The following is a 22091-nucleotide window of genomic DNA, read 5'->3' on the forward strand; positions in this document are numbered from 1 at the left end:
AAGCCTGAGGCCCTACTCCTGAAGCCTGAGGCCCTACTCCTGAAGCCCTGAGGCCCCACTCCTGAAGCCTGAGGCCCTACTCCTGAAGCCCTGAGGCCCTACTCCTGAAGCCTGAGGCCCTACTCCTGAAGCCTGAGGCCCTACTCCTGAAGCCCGAGGCCCGAGGCCCCACTCCTGAAGCCTGAGGCCCTACTCCTGAAGCCCTGAGGCCCTACTCCTGAAGCCTGAGGCCCTACTCCTGAAGCCCGAGGCCCGAGGCCCCACTCCTGAAGCCCGAGGCCCTACTCCTGAAGCCCGAGGCCCGAGGCCCCACTCCTGAAGCCTGAGGCCCTACTCCTGAAGCCTGAGGCCCTACTCCTGAAGCCTGAGGCCCTACTCCTGAAGCCTGAGGCCCGAGGCCCTACTCCTGAAGCCTGAGGCCCTACTCCTGAAGCCTGAGGCCCTACTCCTGAAGCCTGAGGCCCTACTCCTGAGGCCCTACTCCTGAGGCCCTACGGACTGAAGGCCAGTTTGTACTTCTGCGTGGACTTCTTCTGCCTCGACCGGTTCAGCAGTCGAACATCCCTTCTGACGCCTTCTCTCGTTTCTGCGTTTTAGTGATTTCACTAAAAGTAACAGAACCGCTCGTTGTAGCAGCAGACACCAACAAAGAAGAAGAAGAAACTCAGTACAGTCGCTAACTAGCGTTTTGTAGTGTAACTGTGGATTTACGGTTGAAGTTAAATATTTTTCCTTAGGGGAGGGTTAAGAAACACATTTAGTGCCACAGTTACTGCATCTGCAGAAGAAAGTACAAGTTACTGATTAGTTTGCTGTCGGAGAGCTTGTTGATTACGTCCTGTTTCCTGTTAAACCCTCATGTTGCTGTGAAATAACCTCTGACGTTGTTGTTTCAGTGTGTTCCTGCTGCAGTGCTCTCAGTGCCACTTCAGGCCTCAGGCTGCAGATCAGATGGCCGATCACCTGCTGAGGAATCCGGAGCACTACAGCGCCACCTGCTGCTCCAGGAGTAAGACTTCACACACACACACACACGTATATATTTCACAGGCCGGTAAATTCCTGACAACTTCACAGAAAATGTTTTGGACGACAGGGAAAACAGAAAAATAGGGAGTTCAGGTGATTCACGTCAGTTTATTCTCTACTGTAACTCCTTTTAAAGTCTTTTAGTCAGAGTCAAAGTTAAAAACACAAAGATGTGAAGAATAAAGTTTCCAATAAAATTAGGAAATGATGAAGAAATAAAGTGTTCACCTCTCATGTTGGCTCCATCACTCCGGTTGGTGACGTCGATGTGTCTGTTGGTCCAGCACCTGGACCGGTCCTTCAGTAACTCTCTCTCCTGATACCTCTAGTCTGAGACGGGTCCACAGGTCTGATTTCTCAGTCACAAGAACACATTTCACGAAGAAGCCTCTTATTCTGATCTGCTCCTGTTTGAAGGTTTAAACATTTCTCTCCATGTTGACTGTTCTGTGTTTACCGGCCAATCAGCAGTGATTATTTTGACGTTTGTCATGTCAATCAAAGAAATACGTTGATTTATCTTCTGTGTTCTGAGTCTGCACCACGGTCCATGTTTTGACACATTCGGTTAGTTTAGCTTTGGTTTCACTCTGTAACTCTGTGAGCATACTAAAGAATTTTACATGATATACTCTCATCCTGTCGTCATCATCTATGTGGGCTGCGTCTTCCTGTACTGGACACAGATTGGTTAGTACAGACGCAGATCGTTGCCACTATGTTGTGTAGTGGTGGCCCAAATGTCATTTTTTGAGCTTCGAAGCTTTGATAGTAATTAGAAGCAAATAATCGAAGCTTTGACGTCCAGGCGGAGAGCAGACGGGATAAGCGCCACATTCACTTTTAACTTTTATTACTAAATGCTCATCTTCTACAGCCAGCCTAATAACCTACAGTTTACTGATTAATTTAAAAGGACTCTGCTTTGTTTTCCCTTTGATGTAAACCGGAAATGACCAAATGAACATCCTCGTTTTGCGAACATTATGTCGTCGCCGCCGGCAGGAGAGGAGGAGAAGACGGCAGCAATCCTTCTGCTCCTGCGTTTGAGGAGAGACCAAAGAGGTGAAGCAGTTTGCTTCCATAGATGAACCAATTTATAATCCTGTCCTTGTTTCAGTGCAGAGACATAGATCAACAACAGTTTTTGGCTCCTTTTCTTTTGCTACATCTTCGTCTCTCGGTTATTTACAGTTCACATGGGAACCGCCAAACAAAAAAAAAAAATGCTTTCAGACTAGAAAGAAACCGAACCATGGTTCAGTTTCGTCGTCGGACCATATCTTGGCTGTTTGGCTGGGAGAACAGTCCGGACCAAGCGAGGTAGGTGTGAAAGGGCCCTAAGTCGACCTAAACCTCTGGGCCTCAGAGACACTTCCTGTTTGTAGTTCAGTAGCTGTGCAGGAAGATGGCATCAGTGTTGTACTCTCACCTACAGAGCTATAAAACCCAACTCCCGGCATGTTTGGACCATGTGGGGGGTTCAGAGGTGAGGAAACGGGCTTGGACCCAAACTTATAGACCATGATGCACTGCTGCAGATTAAACTAGCCAACAGGATATAAAGGAGTTAAAATGCAACATCCACATTAATGCAGCAGGAACATTAACCCAGAAACATCAGAGAATAGTTTACTGCAACATGAGTACTTTTACTGCAGTAAAGGATCAGGTGAGAGGTTTCTGGTAGCTTGGAGATTATTTTCTTTGCTGAATGCATTTTGCTGCTGTAAAAGGATTCCCTGGCTTCAGTGATGTTGCAGCAACAGGTCAGACACTTCCAGCTGGTCACATGTTCAGTTCTGGGTTTTTGCCTCCTGATATTTGAACCAGCAGCTAACGTTAGCTCGACCTGCTGCCACAGGTTTAACTGCTGCTGTCTGCAGGATCAGATTCTTTCACAAGATTCAGTCAGATAAAACTGAAGGTCAAATGAAAACCAGTTGTGAAACATCTCCAGATGTTTTCAGTGAACCGAGTTCAGCTTCCTGAGTCCGGTCTCGTCTCTCAGCTCCAGCGTCCTCTCCTCCTCCTAAATCACACTTTTCCTCGGGGAGGTCTGCAGGTTTCCAACAGCGTCCAGCTTCTGTCTGTAGCCGGTGCCAACGGAAATAAAACCGACATGGTTCACCTTGACGTCATGAAGCTGTTGAAATAAAGGGAGAGTAAACAGCAGAGGGAGTGTTGTAACTGGAACAATGTGTTTACACGTTAAGATTTCTTCCAACATGATCTGCTGCCAAGTTAGAGAAGAATTGGTGTGTAAAGTTCACTAATCATAATAACATGTAAAGTCTGAATCACTCTGTGAAGTAAAGGAGAAACTCTCTCCTCTGGAATCTGAACAGAAGGCTCTGAACAGATTCACATGGTGGCCCGGAGTCAGAAAAGCAAGTTTCCAAACTACTAATCAGCTCCACAGTTGATCCACATGCTCTAAACAGTCATCCCTTTGGCAGTAAGTCTCTGAATACCCCACTAACTCTCCCTGGCTTTGTTACTCCAGCTTCCTGTCAAATGTAAGAATTCATTTAAAGGTTCTTGTATTTACTTTTAGTGCCACCGTTTGGCTCCACCAGCTGTGCTACCAGAAGTCTGCAGAACGCAGCAGCCAGAATATCTGACCGTAGAACAGCCATCCTGGCCTCTTCACTGGCTGCCGAGGGAGCTAGAGCTGGTTTAAAGGTCCTTCTTTTAACTTATAAGGCCGTGCATGAACTTTCCTCCTTCCTAGCTGAGCTAATTACGCCATACACACCGACTCGCCCTCTTTGCTCTCTCCATGTTGGACGCTTGGTCACTCCCTTGTTTAACAGAAAATCAGCTGGCTACAGAGCCTCTCTATTTATGGATTGACCTTCCATTATATGTCTGGGAAGCAAGTCTGTGGATATTTTTAAGTCAAGACTGAAAACCTTCTTAAGCGCACATCACTACAGCCTCTCCTAGCTGCTGATCCCATAGAGGTCTACCGGACCTCAGGTCATCAGAACAAGGTCTCCTGGTGGTTTCCTGGTTGGTCAGGACTTGTGGTGACCGAGCTTTTGCTGAATCCTTTCCCCTCAGAGGGTCTGGAACCAGTAGCATCAGCTGTTAATTAGTTCAACCCTAACCCAGTTAGTCACAGTTTAGGAAGTAAATTAAAGCAGGTTAGTTTTTATGTGGACTAAATATTTACATGCAGTAACTACAAGATGTAACCGGCGCGTAGCTGATAACCAACCGAAACATTTGCCTTCTACAGGAAAAAATATGCAGCATATGGCATTTGTTTTTACTCTTTGGTAAATTTACGCTTGTCTCTGGTTTTAATATGTATTCAGATTCTTTTTATTATAGTTTGTCTTTAGTTTTTCTGACTATGAAGCATTTTGTAGCCCTGGTTTTGAAACAGTGCTTGAAAAGTTTTACTCAGTTCTTTAAACAGAGGTTCAGCACTATGTGGAGGCAATACTGTGAGACAGACCTAGAACGTGTTTTGAGTGGGGAGTGCTAAGACTGGGCGAACAATAGGACAGTATAGGAACAGCACTACTTCAGTAATCAGAATGAACACACTGGCTTAGCGCCCCCCACCCTGTCTGAGTCTGAATCCGGTCCTGCAGAACAGATCAACCTCGAAGCCAGTAAATTTCAGTCACACACATGTCGCTCGTGACAGTTTAAATAAAAGAAGACATATTGCAGATTTCAGGTACCTGGAGAGCTTGATGTGATGCCACAGAAAACAAATGTTTAAGAATCTTTTCAACGTGCTGAACATAGAACTTAACGATGAAGAAAAGGATTATGGTGCAGAAGGTTTGAGAAGTTTCAACAGATGTTTTGATATTTTATGATTTTTGATTTCACTGGTTAATTTTGTTTTGTTAGTGATGTTTTCAGAATTAATGATTGTAAATTACTGTTTTAAGATGCTTAAAAAGTTAACTTGTCCTTCTTTTCAGCCTACATTGAACCTGATATCCAGTTCTGCCACAGTGAAGACCAGCGCTCTTCAGAAGAGAGGGAACTAGTTCAGAACAAGGACTTGCCTAATCCATCGTGGAGGTCAGCAGGTTGTTGGAAACAACCGACAGAGAGCGACAGCGCAAAGTCCACCATCATCTCGTTTGTGCAGAGCAGTGGACCTCGTCACTGCCTGCCAAAGAACAGCGACGCCATCGACTTCTTCAACCTGCTTTTCCCTGCAGCACTCGTGGAGCTGATCACCAATGAGACCAATGCCCACGTCAAGACCTGTCAGTTCCTTGGCTCCAGCTACCCAGACTGGGTCCCCGTCACCACCCATGAGGTCAAAGGTTTCATCGGCCTGGTGATTCTGATGGGTATCCAGAACCTTCCTGACCTTTCGCACTACTGGTCCTGGAGTCACTACGACAACAGCTATACCTTCTACCGCGCCATGAGCTTCAAACGTTTCAAGCAGATCGCTGCCAACCTCCGCATGGGCAGCTTCGCCACAGACGAGTATCGTGGTGCCAGCAACCCCAGCGACTCGCTGCACATCTTCAGGCCGATGTTGGACATCCTGGGTGGAGCGATGTGGAACACCTACCGGCCCAACTGCTGCCTGACCATCGACAGGGCACTGCTGCCCAGCCTGGAGGAGGAGAGCTGCCACTCCAAGGGGAACCCAAGAACCCAGCCTCAGGTGTGGCTTCTCTGTGACTCAAAGTCTGGCTACTGCCACCGCTTCTTTATCCAGGTAGGTGAGAAGGTGGGCCAGGAGCCGGGCTTCACCGTGGTGCCGGAGCTGGTGAAGGGTCTGGAAGACAAACACCATCAACTTTACCTGGCCAGTTCGCTTACGTCCGTCCCTCTAATGCAGAAGCTTCTGGACCAGGGCATCTACGCCTCCAGCTCCTTCCCTCCACCCAACCCCATCCTGCCCAGAGAGCTGTGGGCGGAGGGCTTGCTGGAGAAACCCGGAGATTTCCTGCAGAGGCAGTTTGGACCCTTGCTGGCCACCCGCTGGAGGGACACCAAGGAGATGGGCTGCCTGTCGACTAATGCAGCTCCTGGTGAGAGGGACACTGTTTGGAGGAGGTCTCAGACCAAAGTGGGTGGACTGGACCCCATCGACCGTCCCATGTCCTTCTGCCTCCTGCAGGAGAACATGCGAGGAGTTGACATTTGCAAGCAGCTTCTAGCCTGCAACCCGCTGGGAGGAATCCCCCAGGACCGACACTGGCGCAGCCTGTTCTGGTTTCTGGTCAACCTGAGCATCGTCAACGCCTTCATCGTGCTGCGGGAGAGCCGCAAAGAGAACCCACCCGCCTGGGTGCAAGATGGCCTTTTTACTCAGGTCAACTTCCGCAAACGTTTGGGCAACCAGTTGGCCAAATGTGCCCAGAAGTACTTTGAGACCATGGAGATCGCCAGCTCCCGTGGGATGAGGGTGGAGGTGGCAGATGAACCAGTTAAACAGAGACACAGGATGGTGAAGATCAGTGGCATCTCCAAGAGGTGCAAGAACTGCAACTTGAAGAACATCCGCCATGAGAGTGTGTACGGCTGCGCCGTCTGTAAGGCGAACCTGTGCAAACAGCCCACCTGCTTCTGGGAGTTTCACGGCCTGTCACCTTTAAACAAAGGTCAGTGTTTTATACAGTTCGTTTCAAAAGGTTCTGGTCAGTTCTGTAACTCTGAAGGTGGTTTATTACTTTTACTCTTTGCACAATTAAAGATGCATGTTTGATGTTTTTAACAGGATCAACAAAGGTTGGATTTCTCAAGGACAGAATAAGGTAATCCTTTCACTCAGTTATTTATCAGATGGATTTGATTTGCTGTAAATGTTGGAAATCAGTCCAGTGAGTGTCTGTTGTTGCTGTGATAATGCTGTGTAATATTGACAAATGTCCATTTCATTCCCGGTGCTGCAGCGGAGCAGTCGAGGTGAACGAGGTTGAGGACAACGTGGACGGGGCGATGGCTCCTGTGGAAGACATGGACTTTTCTGACGATGAGAGACTGGATGATCTGGATGACGTTGATGAAGAAACGGATGATATTAAGGAAGAATTTATCAAAGATGTAAAACGTCCAATGTCTCACATGCCATCAACAGCGAACAGCCACGCCCAACCAGTAGCCCTGTCTGTCTCGAGAGAACGTGATGATTTCCTCAGCGCCCGTCAGCTGAGGATCGCCCTGTTCGCTCTGTGTGATGGGCTCCACCAAGCCTCAAGGGTCTTCTCAACTGAGACACAGCTCATCCGGTCCTGGCTGAAGGAGGCCAGGAAGCGTTTGAAGCAAACAGAGCTGGAACAGAAGGTCCATGATGATGGCGGGGAGCGCATGGTGGCCTGGGTGCTGTCCATGCGTGAGCAGCAACTTCCGATCACAGAGAGCAACCTCTTCCACAAAGCCTCCACGCTGAAGAAGAAGGGAGGTTTCAGTGACTCCTTTCGCATCTCCTACGACTGGGCGGTGAACTTCATGCTGCAGCATCGGCTGGGCGTTCGAAGCATCGGCAGGGCGGCCACGCTGGCTCGCGCCCTGCCCCTTTCCCTTGAGGCCAAGGTCAAGTCCTTCAGGGACTTTACCCAGAAGCTCATCGGGGTCAAAAAGCTGTCGGAAAGCACTGTAGCTGCAATGGACGAGCTCTGTCTATTTGTGGATTTGAGGTTAGTCCAGGACAAGTCTCGCCGCCTAGAGGCCCTGGAACTCACTGGGTCTTTACCTCTGGTCACTGTGTACCTGACGGTATTGGCCGATGGTACCATGCTGCCGTCCCTGGTACTGGCCAACCGGCAGCTGGCTAAGAAAGACCTGCCGGAGTTCATCCTGCTGGAGGCCGGCCCAGAGAGTCTGCTGGTAGAAGAAGCCTTGGATCTTTGGACTAACAAGGTTTGGCTGCAGCATGTGGCCGGTCCATCCCAGCCCTGTAAATCATTGCTGATCCTGGACAGACACCGGGAACACATGGGAGATTTGTTCCTTACCTCCATCAGTGGATCGGGGACCCTACCAGCAGTGATTCCTGGAGGCTGCTCCTTCCGTCTTCAACCCCTGGAGATTTGTGTGAAGCCGGTTCTGCAGCGCTTCCTGCTGTCACGCTGGGCCGAGTTCACAGCTGGAAACCCGAAGGAGCTGGAGGAAATGTCACCCCAACTGCTCCAAGCTAGTGTCGCCCAGCTGCTAGTTGACTGGGTGGTCGAGGCCCTGACGCACCTGAACCAACTCCCAGAGCTTTGGAAGAAGTCTTTCCACCTGACGGGCCTTCTGCCCGAGCGAAAGGAGGAGGTGGAGAAGACAACGAGTCAGAAACCAGAGGAGATCCAGTCGGACCTCCTCAAGAGCCTGACAGAGACCCTGCTGGGGGCCGAAGCTTTGGAGGCTGATTCTCCTGAGCTGCTGGAGCTGGAAGACACAGAGGAGGAACAAGAAGGAGGAGAAGGACAGGAGACATCAGATGAGAGACAGGAGGGCAAAGAAGGGAAGGAGGTGAAAGAAGATAGGGAAGAGATAGGGACAGAGATGAGGGAGGACAAGGAGATGGAGGAGGGAAGGAAGGAAACAAGGGAGGAAGGTAGGCCAGAGGAAACTGAAGAGGAAGGAATGGACACAATCGAAGGTAGGGAAGACAGGAAGGAGACAAATAGGGACAGGAAAGACGAGGTTAAGCAGCTAGAGGAGGATAGTGAGGAGGAAGGAAAGGTGACCGTTGAGGACAGGAAGGAGGTGAGCAAGGAGAGACGAGAGACCAGGATAGTGATAGGAGAGGAAGTCGGCGATGAGTGGAAGATAACGGTGAAGAGCAGGACCGAAGGCATGGAGGCGGACAGGGAGGACGACGACAGGATGGACCAAAGCTGAACAGACGGTGAAGACGTGGATAAAGGTCCGCACCCCGAAAACACCTGACTGAGGCGGGACAGGAAGTAGAAACCAGCCCAGCCTAGAGTCAGAGACTAACACCTGTCAGTCAGATGTGCTGTCCTGTTTGTACTCTCTGATCCAGTCCAGAAACCGTGGACCAGAATCCTGAAGAGGAAACGGAGACATTCAGAGTCGGCCCTCAGACTGAGAGTTGAAGCTCAGTGAACGTGTAAAATCTGTACAGGTTTTGTATTCGTAGAGATAAGTTTTCTTTTCACGCTTGTTCGGATTTTTCAGACTGAGTCAGGAACTCACAGCGAGATGTAAAAGCCCTGATGGACCCGCTGAGTTACAGAGGCGGGGTTCGCTTCTGTTTTCTGCCTGAACGAACTTTGGAGACATCATGTTTCTGTCAATCATGTTGGATGAAGTCTGGACAAAGACGTCTCTGAAGAGTCTTGTGGTGTTTCTGCCTCTCCAGATCGGCCAGTCAGCTTCCACCAACAGCCAGGGGTTTCCCACGACTGCTAAAGAGATCTAGAAGGGAAACATTCTCCGGTCTTCGATGTAAAACCGCTGAGTTACGGAGGCAGCGTTCGGTTCGAATGAAGGAGTTGGTTATGGGTCCGTTTGAGCTCAGTGCAGATAAGTGTGATAGTAGTTGTGCGCAGCGCTCAGCAGTCATTTTCTTACCAGGACATAAAACGGAAAACTGAGTTTGTTGACATTTTTATTTGACTCATTGTTTTCAGAAAGCTGCAGATAGATTTTCTTCGATCATTTAATTGACTAATAAAACATGCAGAGTGTTGTGTGAGTCCTGGAAGCTGATTGGCTGGTCTGGATCGGTACAGGAGTTCATCCTGTCATGTGACCCGGACCTGAACAGACGATGCCGAATGATGGAGGTGTTTCCTGTTTATGTTTATTTCTCTGCAAATCATGTTTGATTGGATGTTTTTTGTGTCCATCAGGTAAATGGTGATCATGATGTTTGGTTTGTCTGTTCAGTCGGATCCTGACTGCAGGTGTTGTTGTCTTGGTGCTGATGTACAGAAAACTGTAGACGCTCTTCCTCCTAAATAAAAGACAAAACATCTTCAGTCTGATATCCTTTTCTTTGGTTTTGGTTTAACAGCAGGTAATTATCCAAAGACATTAATGTCTCACCCAGAGAGAAGAGGTAACACTTACACAACTGCTGCAGCCAAAACAGATCCAGCCCTGCATGCAGCTGCAGCCCTGTGTGGATGCATGCAGTGGAAATCCAGACGGTTGGAGTAAGTTTCAGTGGGTTTGTTTTGTTTCTTACTGACCTGATGAATTAAAGCAAGTTTTTAAAAAAAACCTTCATTGAACCTCTGTATCTAAACGCCAAAAATTATATTCATATCATGTTATCCGTAAAAAAGAACTGAGCGAGGTAGACAATCTCAATATAAAACAAGATGGTCATTCAGCAATTAGATCATGGGTATTAATAGAAACGTAGGGCTTTTATACACTTATATGGTACTATATATTTAGAAAGGCATAGATATGGCAGTGTTGTAAGAAATCAACATTTGTGCTTAAATATAATCAGATTATTTATTCCAATTTGTTCTGTATAAAGTGGAATATTTCGTTTTTTGTAAATGATCCAATACTGGAAAGCATCCCAAAATGTTTGAGTCAGGAAAAGAAGAGATGTTCCAAGGTTTCGATGTCCGAGTTATAGAAAGTAGAAATATTCTAGGCCAGATTAAATCTGTAAATCTATCTTTACTGTAAAGCTGGAATGGAGAGGCAGCTGCTTCTTATCTTCATTAAACTACTGCTGGAAGATTTCTGGAAGATATTTTTTCTCTTGAGCAGTGAGGTGAGGTGTAGGGACAAGTGGCCCCCTGCAAGGAAACCACGCTCTCTCGGGTCACCATCTCCGGGTGCTCTTAGCACATTATGACTTCAGGTAGCACTCTGGGAAAAGGGCGACCTCTGATAACGAGCTAATTTCAACACCAGGTACTGCCCTGACCGTCTGTGTTGAACTTCTAACTCCAGATTCAAAAGTTCCCTGGTCAACCCCTCGTCCTCTCTCGCTTCAGATTCCAGAGAGTCGGGCCCTGAACACATGACCTGGAATGAGCTGTTTGAGTTTGCTGCTGATCCGTAATGAGGTGTTGGTGCAGGCAGCGCGGCTGTGAAAGTAAGTGAATACTAACTTACCAGTCCGGAAGAGGGGGGAAGAAGACGAAGATAATAATGAGACGAAAAACACTTTCTAGTTTTCTAAAGGCGTGAACCCAAAGAGAAACTGATTTATTTTCAACCAGCCCCAAAAAGTTTGCGCACAGCTCTAGGCTCAGCAACTTAAATAAAGAAACAGGCCGGGAGGACCCCTCTGTTTTCTCAAACAGGACTTGATCATCACACTGATTGGGTTTTACATTACTTTTCCTTTTATAAGTCGATGGTGCTTCCGTCCTGTAGTTGCAACACCCTTTTCCCTCAGCTTACAAATGTTTCTCCAAATAAGGTAATAAAACACATCATGCAGGTCTCTTTAACTCATGTTAGTATAATCCTTTAAATGTTTAAATATAGTAGGCCACACTTCTCAAACAAACTAAATCTCTTCTCTTACATAATCTTAAATGCATGCACAAATCAAAAAATAAGTTTTAAATGCATCACTCCAAATGCAGAATAGATTAAATCAGTTCATGTCATCACTCATTCTGTTGTCCTCGTCTCTTTCTGACTGAGAGAAAGGCCTCCTCTGCTCCTGTAGTTGGCACCATGAAGGTTTGTCTCTTCACAACTGTTGATTAGCAAGACTTCCACTTCCTCTTTCCTGGACATCAGCGTCTAATCTGCAGAGACACATTCAAATATAAAACCGTACTTTAACTTTGTACTTTTGCAATCTGAGCTGAGCAGTCAACACTTATCGGTCTTAGAACAGGCCGTCTGAGTTAAAGCACAGGCGAGTCGTTTTACTGTACTGTGCAGTCAAACAGTATCTATGAAGGCCCCCAAGAAGCAGAACCAGTTGCTTCCACTGCCCTTTTCTTCACATTTATCTCATTCTCTCAACAGAGGACAGTTCTTAAAAATGTATTATTACATTTCTTTAATCTTAAAAAGGTGGAACAACCAAAGAGTACATTAGCAAACAGAAGGCGGCTTGTTTAAAGGCTCGTGAAGCTGTGAGGTCATCAGTGTTTAATCTGCTCTCAGAAACAGCAGCATAAAGCAGGAAGGTCAGGAAGCCGCAGACTAAAAACACAACCAGAAAAATGCAAAGAAAAAAGACAAACTGGACTTTCTTTAAAAATAGAGAGAAGAAAGAATTAGATGTTTATATATAAAACACAGTGAGTCATGTTTGAAAATCACATTTGAATCTTCAGAATTAAATATATTCATATATAAAGGCACATATCTGATAGAGAACACAAAATTAAATGCTCAAAGTTCAACATGTACCTCATATACAGTATATTTATTAAGGCTGGTGTATGAAGTGACCTGAACAGGTTTCTGTGTTAACTGACGAATGAAAATGCTGTGAGAAAAGTTCATTTGCACAAGAAGAAAACATGTGAGACAGTTTAAATATAGAAGAAACAAATGTGCATTGTCCAAAAGAAGGAACTTAAGCTAAAATACAAGCTGCTGCTGATTGCTGCATTATATTCTGTCTTATCTTTGATTTCTGAATTGTCACCTGCCTCCATAAAGTGGTGCAGAAGATTTCTCCTGACTGCAGGTATGTAAAACAAAGTCTCTTCCTGGAGACTAACCATAAACCAAACCCTCACTCTAAACTGTAATGATTGATGTTTTAGGGATTTACCAAACGCTCGCACGCTGACGGCGGTGAGCTTTGGACTGTGGAAAAGGGTTTTTGGGAAAAGGTGTGAACATTTTATGACTTTATGATGTTTGACAGTTAAGCGGCCTCTGGGCCTGAGAGGGTTAATGTGCAAGCCTGTGAGCCCCCCTTCTGTTCTCTGATTGGCTGTGTCCCAGTATTGTACAAGTTTAACTCCACCCTCTTTGTTTTGTTCACAGGTCCTGGTCTGAGAGAGTCCAGACCTGCAGGATCTGAGAGGCTCAGACATGGGTGAGTAAATAATTCACAGCTGCCACTCATCTGCCGCTTCTGTTTGTGTCAGCTGCTTAAATTCCTCAGTTTTACTCCTGAAGTCTGGTTGGAGCAGAGCTGCAGGTCTGTTTTCTGTCCTTCTCTCTGCAGAGCTCAGCTGCAGGTTGTTGCATCAGGCTCAACGTTTCTTTCTGTCCTTTACTGATCAGGTTTCCTGAAAGGAAATCTGAATTTCACTGCAAGAAAAGCTCCATTTGAACCAAACGGCTCAGTTTGGTCTGAGATTACTGGAAACTTTGTTACTCCTGTGTTCAGGGACCCGTCTGAAAACTGCACACTTTAAGAAGTCTTTGTTTCCTGTCATATTTGGCAGTCCTGCTGTGTTCAGGAAACATAAAGCTCTTTATGTTTCAGAGGAACCAAAGACTTTTGATCCTTTTCTGTTTAGTTGGTTTGTTCTTGAGATGTTTGATTTTTAAGAAGTTCAGTTTGAGCTTGATGTTAAAGTGCAGCTGGGCTCTGAGGATTTCCTGCTCTTTCTCAGTCTTTATTATTTATAAGGAACTTTATTTAGAAGCCACACGCTGCTTCACTCAGTAGACCAGAGATTAAAACAATTACAGGAAAACAGACTGATGTCCAAAAAAATATGACATAAATTCTGTCATTTAGGAGTTTCAGGAATCATTAACTTTTTACCTTCTGTCTCCTCGTTGGTTCAAAGACACTTTGACACCCTGGACATTATAGATTATTATTTATCTGTTGTTTTGTTTATTAAATGTCAGAAAAATCAGAAGTGTTCGTGTCAGAGTGTGAAACAGGAAAACGTTTTTGTTTGAAATGTAAATTTAACTGATAATGAATCGTTGGTTGAAAACGTGTTCAGCTGCAGAAAAAGCAGCAGCCTGTTCCTTTAAGAGTGTGTGTGTGTGTGTGTGTGTGTTGCATAACGCTGGTGTTTTTTCTGAGCTGTATGAGCTCACGGTCCTGATAACTGTCTGTATGAAGGAACTTCTTTTCTCTCCTCGTGCTTTCACATCGTCTCAGTTTGTTGTAGTTTATTATAAAATTATATATTTTATTGTCCCTCAGGGGAAATTGGTTTTGGGCTCGTTGTGATGCTTCATACACAACAAACTAATTTACAGACATCTGAAACGACATTGTACCCATCCTGCCCTCCAAACAGCACGTTGCAAACACACTGTTGTAGGTCTGTAACAGGCTTTTATTGAGAAGGCTGATGGAAACGAACACAAACGGTTTTAAAACCAGTCAGTCTGCATCTTCTGCCTGACGGTAAGGGCTCGTACTCAGAGTGAAGGACTTCGGATGGATCATCTAGAACTCTCTGAAGGAGTCTGCTCATCCCGACCCGTTGTTGTCACGGCCGTCTTTGTGAGTGGAGCCAGTTTAGAGTTAGACTGCACACATGGATCCCCACACCGGACTTTCCAATAGAACACATTTCAAGTTTAACTTATTATTATCTAAACTTAAAGATCGCCTTTTGATCGAACTACAGAGCTCTAGTTGTCTCAATGTTGTTTTTTTAGTAGATTGAAATTTTATAACTTGTTCCAACTTCATTCTTTGAGTTAAAACAAATCATTAATTGACTTCATCAATGCAATCAATTCCCTTAAACTTGTCTAACTGACGTACATTTCTGCTTCATTCTAACTCTCAGTTTCAAGTTAAAACAACTTGACTACATTTATGCGACTTTCCATTTGAAGGTTAGAGGATTTAAAATCTAGATCTGTTTCAGTTTACATGGAAAAGGCCGTTCAAATTCCTTTCTTTGTTCACCACAGCAGTGTTTACATTTTAGTTGGAATTTGAATATATGACTTATCTGCAACGTATAACTAGCAGGGATGAGCGAGTTCACCACTATCTGGATCTGATCAACTAATTAAATTATCTGTACTCGGAGTGGGCGGGGCTTAACCTGGAAATTGGTACAGGTTAATCAGAGGTAGCTATATTTATTAGAAAACTATTTACGGAACAGATTACAATAGTAAGAATTTTTTAAAAAGGTACCTGTATTTATAGTTTATTAAAAAAACAGATACTGACACATTTTACTCTGATGATACTCTTACTTGTAAAAAGTACCAGATACTCGTTTAATCGATGACTCGCTCAACCCTAATGATTAGTTGTCCATGTTTCAACTTTGCCCTCGTTTAAAGAACACAGTTTCTCTCAAAATCAAAAGAGTTGGCTATTATTTTTCTCTTGCTCCCCCGCACACCCTGATCAACCAATAACTAACATACCCAAGTTCAATCAACACATACAGATCTGACAAAAGTCCTGAACACCCCTACATGCTGACAGAGAGGCCTGAGAGGGGCGTCTTTGAGAAGATGAGTCGGGGTGAGAGGGGCGTCTTTGAGAAGATGAGTCGGGGTGAGAGCGGCTTTTCTTGCCAAGTAAAGCTGTTTCAGGCATTTGTGAATGGCTGCAGTGTTAGACTGATCAACGGGTCTGATAGAGCTGTGTGTCATCGGCGTAACATTGAAACTAGACGTATTTGTGGATGATCTTACAGAGGGGAAGCCTATAGATGGAGAATAGAGTGGGACCTAGAATTGATCCCTGAGGGACACCATACAGCATGTTTGTGGGGGATGAAACTGAAACGCCTGTTAGATACTGTAGGTGAGATCGGAACCAGTTTAAGGGGACGTCAGTGATTCCTGCCCACCTTTACAGTCTGCTGATGTTAGCACAGCGCTGCTAGCATAGCATGGCTGTAGACTCATCTGGACGTTTATTAAAATGCTTCTGCTTGATTCCCAGAATGCATCAGTCTGAAAAATAAACGGTGAACATTTGGACTAAAGAGCTGCTGGCCCAGTTTCAATGATTTTTGGATCTGTTGTGGTTTTGACTTATTATTGAGAGGAGAAGTTTTGGGAAATCAGCCTCTGACCTTTGACCTCTGTGACCTCAGTGTTGGGATGGTTTCATGACCTTTCACACGTGTTTTCTCAGCCAGCTGTTCAGGATGTGGACCGGGATACCGCAGCCCGCTGGACGCCATGAAGGGTGAGTCTATATTTAGCTTCCATCAGTTCTTGATAAATGTTTGAGAAATCCTCTTCTTCTCTTCCTCTCTGAAGGTGGATGTTCATTTAGCTTAGCTTAGCATAAAGACTGTAAACAAGGGAAACAGCTGCCCATCTATCAGCACCCGTAAAGCTCTCTGACGTGTTATATCCCTGTAATCACAAGCACAAAAACAGAAGCATAAAAATAACAGTTCTTGCAGCTCCCAGCCAAGGAGGCGCATGGACACCGCTTGGTTCGTTAGTTCACCCTTCCAACAGCCGGGAGCACTAACAAACCAAGAGGTATCCATCACCTTGACAACGAGCCCACAGAGGTGACACAGCCGTCAGAACTGAAGAAGCCTCTTGGATGAGAGACGAAACGTCTTCAATTATCTTCAACCAGGTCCTTGATTTTAACCTTCCGTTGGAGTTTGAATTGTTGTTCTTATTGAAGGTCCTCGGGAAGAGATCGTCTATCTGCCCTGCATCTACCGCAACACTGACACCCTAAAACCCGACTACCTTGCCACTGTCGACGTCGACCCGAAATCCTCCACCTACTGCCAGGTAGGTACTGCCGCTGGGTCCTCCGGTCAACCTTCTTCTGCTCAATTTTGTCGTTTTGTCACCTTTAAGTCTAAATGAATTAGTGAAGCTTGTTGAAACGTAGCATCGGTTCATTATGGTCTTTGTTCTCTCAGCAGCGCTCTTCTCCTGCTGGATTAGCTTCCTCTTCCTCCTCCTTCAGGTTTTTCTGTCTCTAACCTGCAGGATTGTTTTCTTGAACCCCTTTGAATAAATAAAATGCATAAATTCTTTTGTAAAAAAAATCAAAGTCTTTAACCTGTCTACTTTGACCCGTTGTGACCTTTGACCTCTGCCTTCGCAGGTCATCCACCGGCTGCCGATGCCGAACCTTCGTGACGAGCTGCATCACTCCGGCTGGAACGCCTGCAGCAGCTGCTTCGGCGACGCCTCCAAGAAAAGAAACCGTCTGATTCTCCCGTCGCTCATCTCCTCCAGAGTCTACGTGGTCGACGTCGGGACGAATCCCCGAGCACCGCAAATACACAAGGTACAAGCAGCGACGCCGCCACATCAGTATTTAAAGCCTTCTAACTCCAGATCTGTTAATATGAATCCCAGCCCGACCAGGCCTAGTTCCCCAGTCGTGTCTCACTGAGACTCTCTGGCAGGTAAAGCACATACTGGGTAATTTAGCGTCCTCAGTCATTTATCAATTATAAATCATCCTTAAAACATCATGTTCATCACTCTCTAATACATCTCACACATTCTGTAGAGCTCATTTTATCATAACACGTCGCACGTTGGTCTGTGCTGGCAGGAGGTTCACTTCCTGTCAGTCTTCAGATGCAGGGTCCAGTGGTCCATCACGTGTCCAGGTGTTCAAACCAAACGTCGTCTTCTATCGTTCTAAAGTTTAAATTTATTAATTTAGCTGACAGCTAAATTACAGCTGCTACAAGTCCGAGGTCGCACGCCTCTGGAGCAACGAAGGGTTAAGGGTCTGCTCAGGGACACGTTGTGTCTCACAGTGGATTCAAACCCGGGTCTCACAAACACAAGGCATGTGTCTAATCCACTGCACCATCTCCATTATTATCACCATTGTTATTTTAACAAATAACAGTACACAAAGCACGTCCAGTACATTTCCAAATAATGATCACAGTATAGAATAAAACAACACTTTGATTTAGCAATGGTGTACTGTGGTGTACTTAGATGTACTTCCTCTCAGATTAAAGAGTAATACCAAACATAAATCTCCATTCCTACCGTCAGTCCTGAAGTTTCATCATCATAATGCTGATTAAGCAATGCGTTTGAGCTGCACAGCAACACAAGTTTAGAAGATGACTTTAGCAATTTATCTCATGAGATTATTCCCTAAAAGGTAAAAGTAAAGAAATAAAATGAAGAATAATAATATTTTTGAAACACAGTTAAACACAAATACTTCTTACATTATATACTTTTATATGCTAAATTTGTGATACATACTCGTCTTTGCAGTATATTCAAACATTAGGATACTCAATTAAGGTTCATTTTGTTTTTTAGCAGTTTCATATTTGTGGAGACACAACATCTGGTGCACCCCAATCTTGGCAGGTTGAACTTGCAGACTGGAGTAATGCTAATGACTAGCCGCCTGAACGCTAGCCTCTGAGTCTTCAGGTGACTCCAAAACGTGCTCCAGAAGTCCACAAGGCTTCCATTCAAGTCTGTGGAATCTGTAATGGCAATCTTTAATCCAGCCTTTTGAAACTCCTCCAGCAACGATGTAGTTTCAGTCAATAATGGTCAGATTGGACTGGCCAGGCATAAACACAGAGAACAGGGATTTAGAGCCAATAGCGAGAAGCTAGACGGAGGACAAAAAGTTCAGAGTCTGTTGAAGGAAACAGATGAGTAAGTTACACTGTGGGCGAGACGTGCAGTCCATGAGACACACAGTGATCCAGATACAACACAACCTACTGCCGAGTGTAGCGTAATCCACAGTCCAAAGAAAAGCCCACAACGAGCAAACTGTGACCTCTGAAGGGTCCAGAGACGAACAGAAGACGGGAGACATGAGAGACATTAAAGCTCAACAAAGACATCCGACAAGGACCAGGGGGACATAGTCCAGGTAATTCCACAACGGGGAGGACACAGACAGGAAATAAAGACAAGACAGAGAGGTAACCTTACAAAATGTAACAGAAACTAACCCAAAATAAGTAATTTAAAAATACAAATTATTATTAAACTGCTTTAGCTTAACGTTAGCAGAGAATGGGAGGTACAAAGGAGCCCACAGCTCATTATGACCTGGGGCCTCATCAGGGGCGGAGCCAGACGTTGCAAACATTCGGGGCTTAGCCCAAACCTAGGGGGGCCCGGGGGCCAGGAGATTTATTTCCCATTAAGCCATTTTTTCCTGCTGTTTGAGATGACAGACTGCCTACAAATCTAAACACTATCTGGGGAAAAGGATGAACGTTGCTTTGGAAAATAATCCTCCTATAGAGCCTTCAGTCTATTTTTGATTTAATAGTTTTCCAGCTGGAGTTTATTCAAAACACAACAAATGTTGAAGATCATTCATTTTCACTCCTGGTGACTAAAAAGAGACAAAACTTATCTGATGTTCCTGTTTTAAGTTACATATGCAAATATGGTGTAACAGTTTCTGATCATCTGTGGAGGCGGGAACCTCTCAGCTCCTCATGACTCCATTTGACTACGATTCAGAGGTCTGTGGTGTGATTTATAAAACAATTATCGAATCTTCAAACAATAAAGCTTTAAAGGACTAGTTTTCATCCCTTATTTACTTTACGGATTTCAGCTCCTTCATGGTCACGGCCGTCCTCCTCTCACCCTACCGATCAGAAACTCATCAGATCATCATAAAGATGCAAAAAATATTAAAGGCATATTTTATTCTCTGACATTACTCATCTTCTATTCACTCCTTTCTTCTAAACACATTTTCATCTCTTGTCCCTCTTCCATTTCACGTGCTTTCACTTTTAATTTCTTCTGCAATGTGCAGTTAATCCAGCTGCTGTGACGCCCGTCCTTCCTCTTCCCCAGCCGACTCCTCTGTGGGAACAAACAGTCCCTCAAACACAGTCAGATCAGCTGACATCAGCTAGCGAGTGCTGATGAGCGGATGAAGCATTCAGAAGCTTTGGGGCTTTAAGCTGAGCAAACACAGCTGCATCTGGTGACCTGTAAAACCTTTAGCCTGAGGCTGAAACGCCACCATGACTCACTGAAACTAATAACTTTAGTCTCATGTGTGCAATAAAAGTCAAAAAGGGTTAACTCTAACCTGATGGTTGACATTTATGAGATTCAGACATGTGATGTGATTGGACAGTGATATTCATTAACTAGCCTATTATTACTTTTGTTCCATCAGTACAGGAGCATCTCAGATCTAAAAACAATTTCAATATGGTGGAAAAGGTAATTGTGAGCACCAGAACCAGACTGAGAGATTAAGACACTTTTGCAGGTGTTTTCAGTTAATTAGCTGATCAGAGCTCTTTTCAGGTCGACATTTCTCTATAATAAATAATTTATTCTGAAATTCTAATACATTTTTGGATACTAGAGTGCTATGAGCTGTGAGCCCTAATCATCAGGATTAAAACGAAAAAAGGCTTGAAATATTTATAAGATTAGTTTTTGAATTAAAAGAAAATGAACTTTTCCACGATATTAAATTATTTTAGTTGGTATATTTGTCATCAGGAGGAAATGTCCTCATACTCATGTCTTTCTAATCTTTATCGCTATATTTCTCAACTATTCTCTCTTCTTATCCCACTAATGTGCTGAGATCAGCTGTAAAACGCCCTGTGATGATCATGTGATACAAGCTCAGGCACAATGTGTTGAAACTGTTGGCTTCACAGGAGGGAAACGAGCCTCTGAATCAGCCGCACATCTCTAATAGAGAGATAATATCACCTGATAACATCTAACTAGCCAGAAATACAGTCACTGAACTCAAGCGTTAGAGCTGCGGACTCACAAACCAGAAACACTTGTTCACTGTGTGACGCAGCTTCTTTCTGTGATTGGCCGCTGAGGTTTACCTCTCCGCATAAAAACTTTGTCCATACCATCAGCTGGTTAGTTAGCTCGCACGCTCGCTCACTGAGGGGGCGCCAGTGAAACAACATGAAGAAGAGTTCTATTTTTCTTCTTCTTTAGTGTTTATTAGCGATCGACAAACCGGCTGAATGATGCATTACCGTCACCACGGTAACAGAACTGTTGAAACAAAGTTGAACTTATTTTAAAAATGCCCCCCCCCTTCAGAGGAGACAGCAGAGAAACCAAAACTAGACAAGTGGAAGACAAACAGGTCCTGTTGTTCGGGGGGGGGGACCGCATGATAAACACTCTCACAGCTGCTCTTTTAAAGTGTTTTGAAGAGACTGGATTTGTTGTTGGTGATGTGGGAAATGAAAAATGTTGCCGTGTTGCGTCAGTCTGCTGAGTAACTGTGTAATCATTAAACAGTCCGAGACTTTAATAAACAACTGAAGAGGCGATACAGGAGGGGAGGTGCTCGGGTCCTCTAGTAGTTCAGACTGGGGGGGTTTAAGGTCATGGGACTGGAAACTAGGGAAACCCAGAAATGGAGGATGGTTCCCTTCAGGTTGGGAGGAAGTCACTGCCCCAAGAGTCAAGTCAAGAATGTTGTTCTGGACTATCTTCGCACAGAGGGAGCTATCCTGAAGCTGAAGCTCTGGATCCACCAGTGGATCTCTATTCCAGTCCTCAGCTGTGGTCCTGGGGCCTCAACACAGGAACTTCCTGTCTGAAATCTTACTTCAGTTTAGGACAACATTTAGGATCTGCGGTGTCCCAGAAACATGTTTCCTGACTGCTTTAGCAAGAAACCCTGTCTTATCTTAGGAAATCCATTCGGCTGCAAAGGACTGAAGCCTTTCCCAGGTTTCTCACTGTATTGATGCTGTGTGTTGTTCCTCAAATGTAGGTCACTTTAGATAAAAGTGTCTGCCAAACGAGTAAATGTAAGTTAGGACGGCACAGACGTCCCACATTCGATAGCCAAACATTTGGAAGAAAACTTCCCAAAAAGGTTTCCTCTTTTCCACCACATGGAGAATGTTTCCGACTCTTCACACCTAAAACTGAACACCAGTGTCTTCTGTCCGTTATACAGTGGGGGAAAAAAGTATTTGACCCCTTGCTGATTTTGCAGGTTTGCCCACTTACAAAGAATGCAACAATCTACAATTTTAATCATATGTACATTCTAACAGTGAAAGACAGAATCCCAAAGAAAATTCCAGAAAATCACATCATATGAATTTATAAAAATTGATGACCATCTGATGAGGAAAAACAAGTATTTGACCCCCTACCAAACAGCAAGTATTCTGGCTCCTACAAGCCAGTTAGTCTTTCTTTAAGACACAGCCCCAATCCCAACCAATTATCTACATCAAATACACCTGCCTCACCTCGTTACCTGTATAAAAGACACCTGTCAACACCCAAACAACCAG

The 22091-nt window shown here is 44.9% G+C and overlaps 2 protein-coding genes and 1 long non-coding RNA gene across 3 annotated transcripts in view; 2 read left to right on the forward strand and 1 right to left on the reverse strand.

Annotated features, from left to right (window-relative positions):
- pogzb (pogo transposable element derived with ZNF domain b) overlaps positions 1–9959 on the forward strand; it is a 12883-nt gene extending 2924 nt beyond the window's left edge. The window contains exons 4-7 of the mRNA XM_046043883.1: positions 897–1009; positions 4977–6626; positions 6743–6779; positions 6918–9959. Of these exons, the coding sequence (XP_045899839.1) occupies positions 897–1009; positions 4977–6626; positions 6743–6779; positions 6918–8853 (3736 nt within the window). The 3' untranslated portion in view covers positions 8854–9959. The remainder of the gene's footprint in view (positions 1–896; positions 1010–4976; positions 6627–6742; positions 6780–6917) is intronic.
- Positions 9960–11113: 1154 nt separating this feature from the next.
- LOC123967701 overlaps positions 11114–22091 on the reverse strand; it is an 18215-nt gene continuing 7237 nt past the window's right edge. The window contains exon 2 of the long non-coding RNA XR_006824327.1: positions 11114–11711. This is a non-coding gene — a long non-coding RNA (uncharacterized LOC123967701). The remainder of the gene's footprint in view (positions 11712–22091) is intronic.
- Positions 12902–22091, forward strand: part of selenbp1 (selenium binding protein 1) — a 17963-nt gene continuing 8773 nt past the window's right edge. Inside the window, exons 1-4 of the mRNA XM_046043884.1 lie at positions 12902–12967; positions 15962–16015; positions 16475–16587; positions 16910–17095. Coding sequence (XP_045899840.1) covers positions 12964–12967; positions 15962–16015; positions 16475–16587; positions 16910–17095 — 357 coding nt within the window. The 5' untranslated portion in view covers positions 12902–12963. The remainder of the gene's footprint in view (positions 12968–15961; positions 16016–16474; positions 16588–16909; positions 17096–22091) is intronic.

The sequence above is a fragment of the Micropterus dolomieu genome, linkage group LG03 (assembly GCF_021292245.1).
Source record: "Micropterus dolomieu isolate WLL.071019.BEF.003 ecotype Adirondacks linkage group LG03, ASM2129224v1, whole genome shotgun sequence".
Taxonomy (NCBI): Eukaryota; Metazoa; Chordata; class Actinopteri; order Centrarchiformes; family Centrarchidae; genus Micropterus; species Micropterus dolomieu.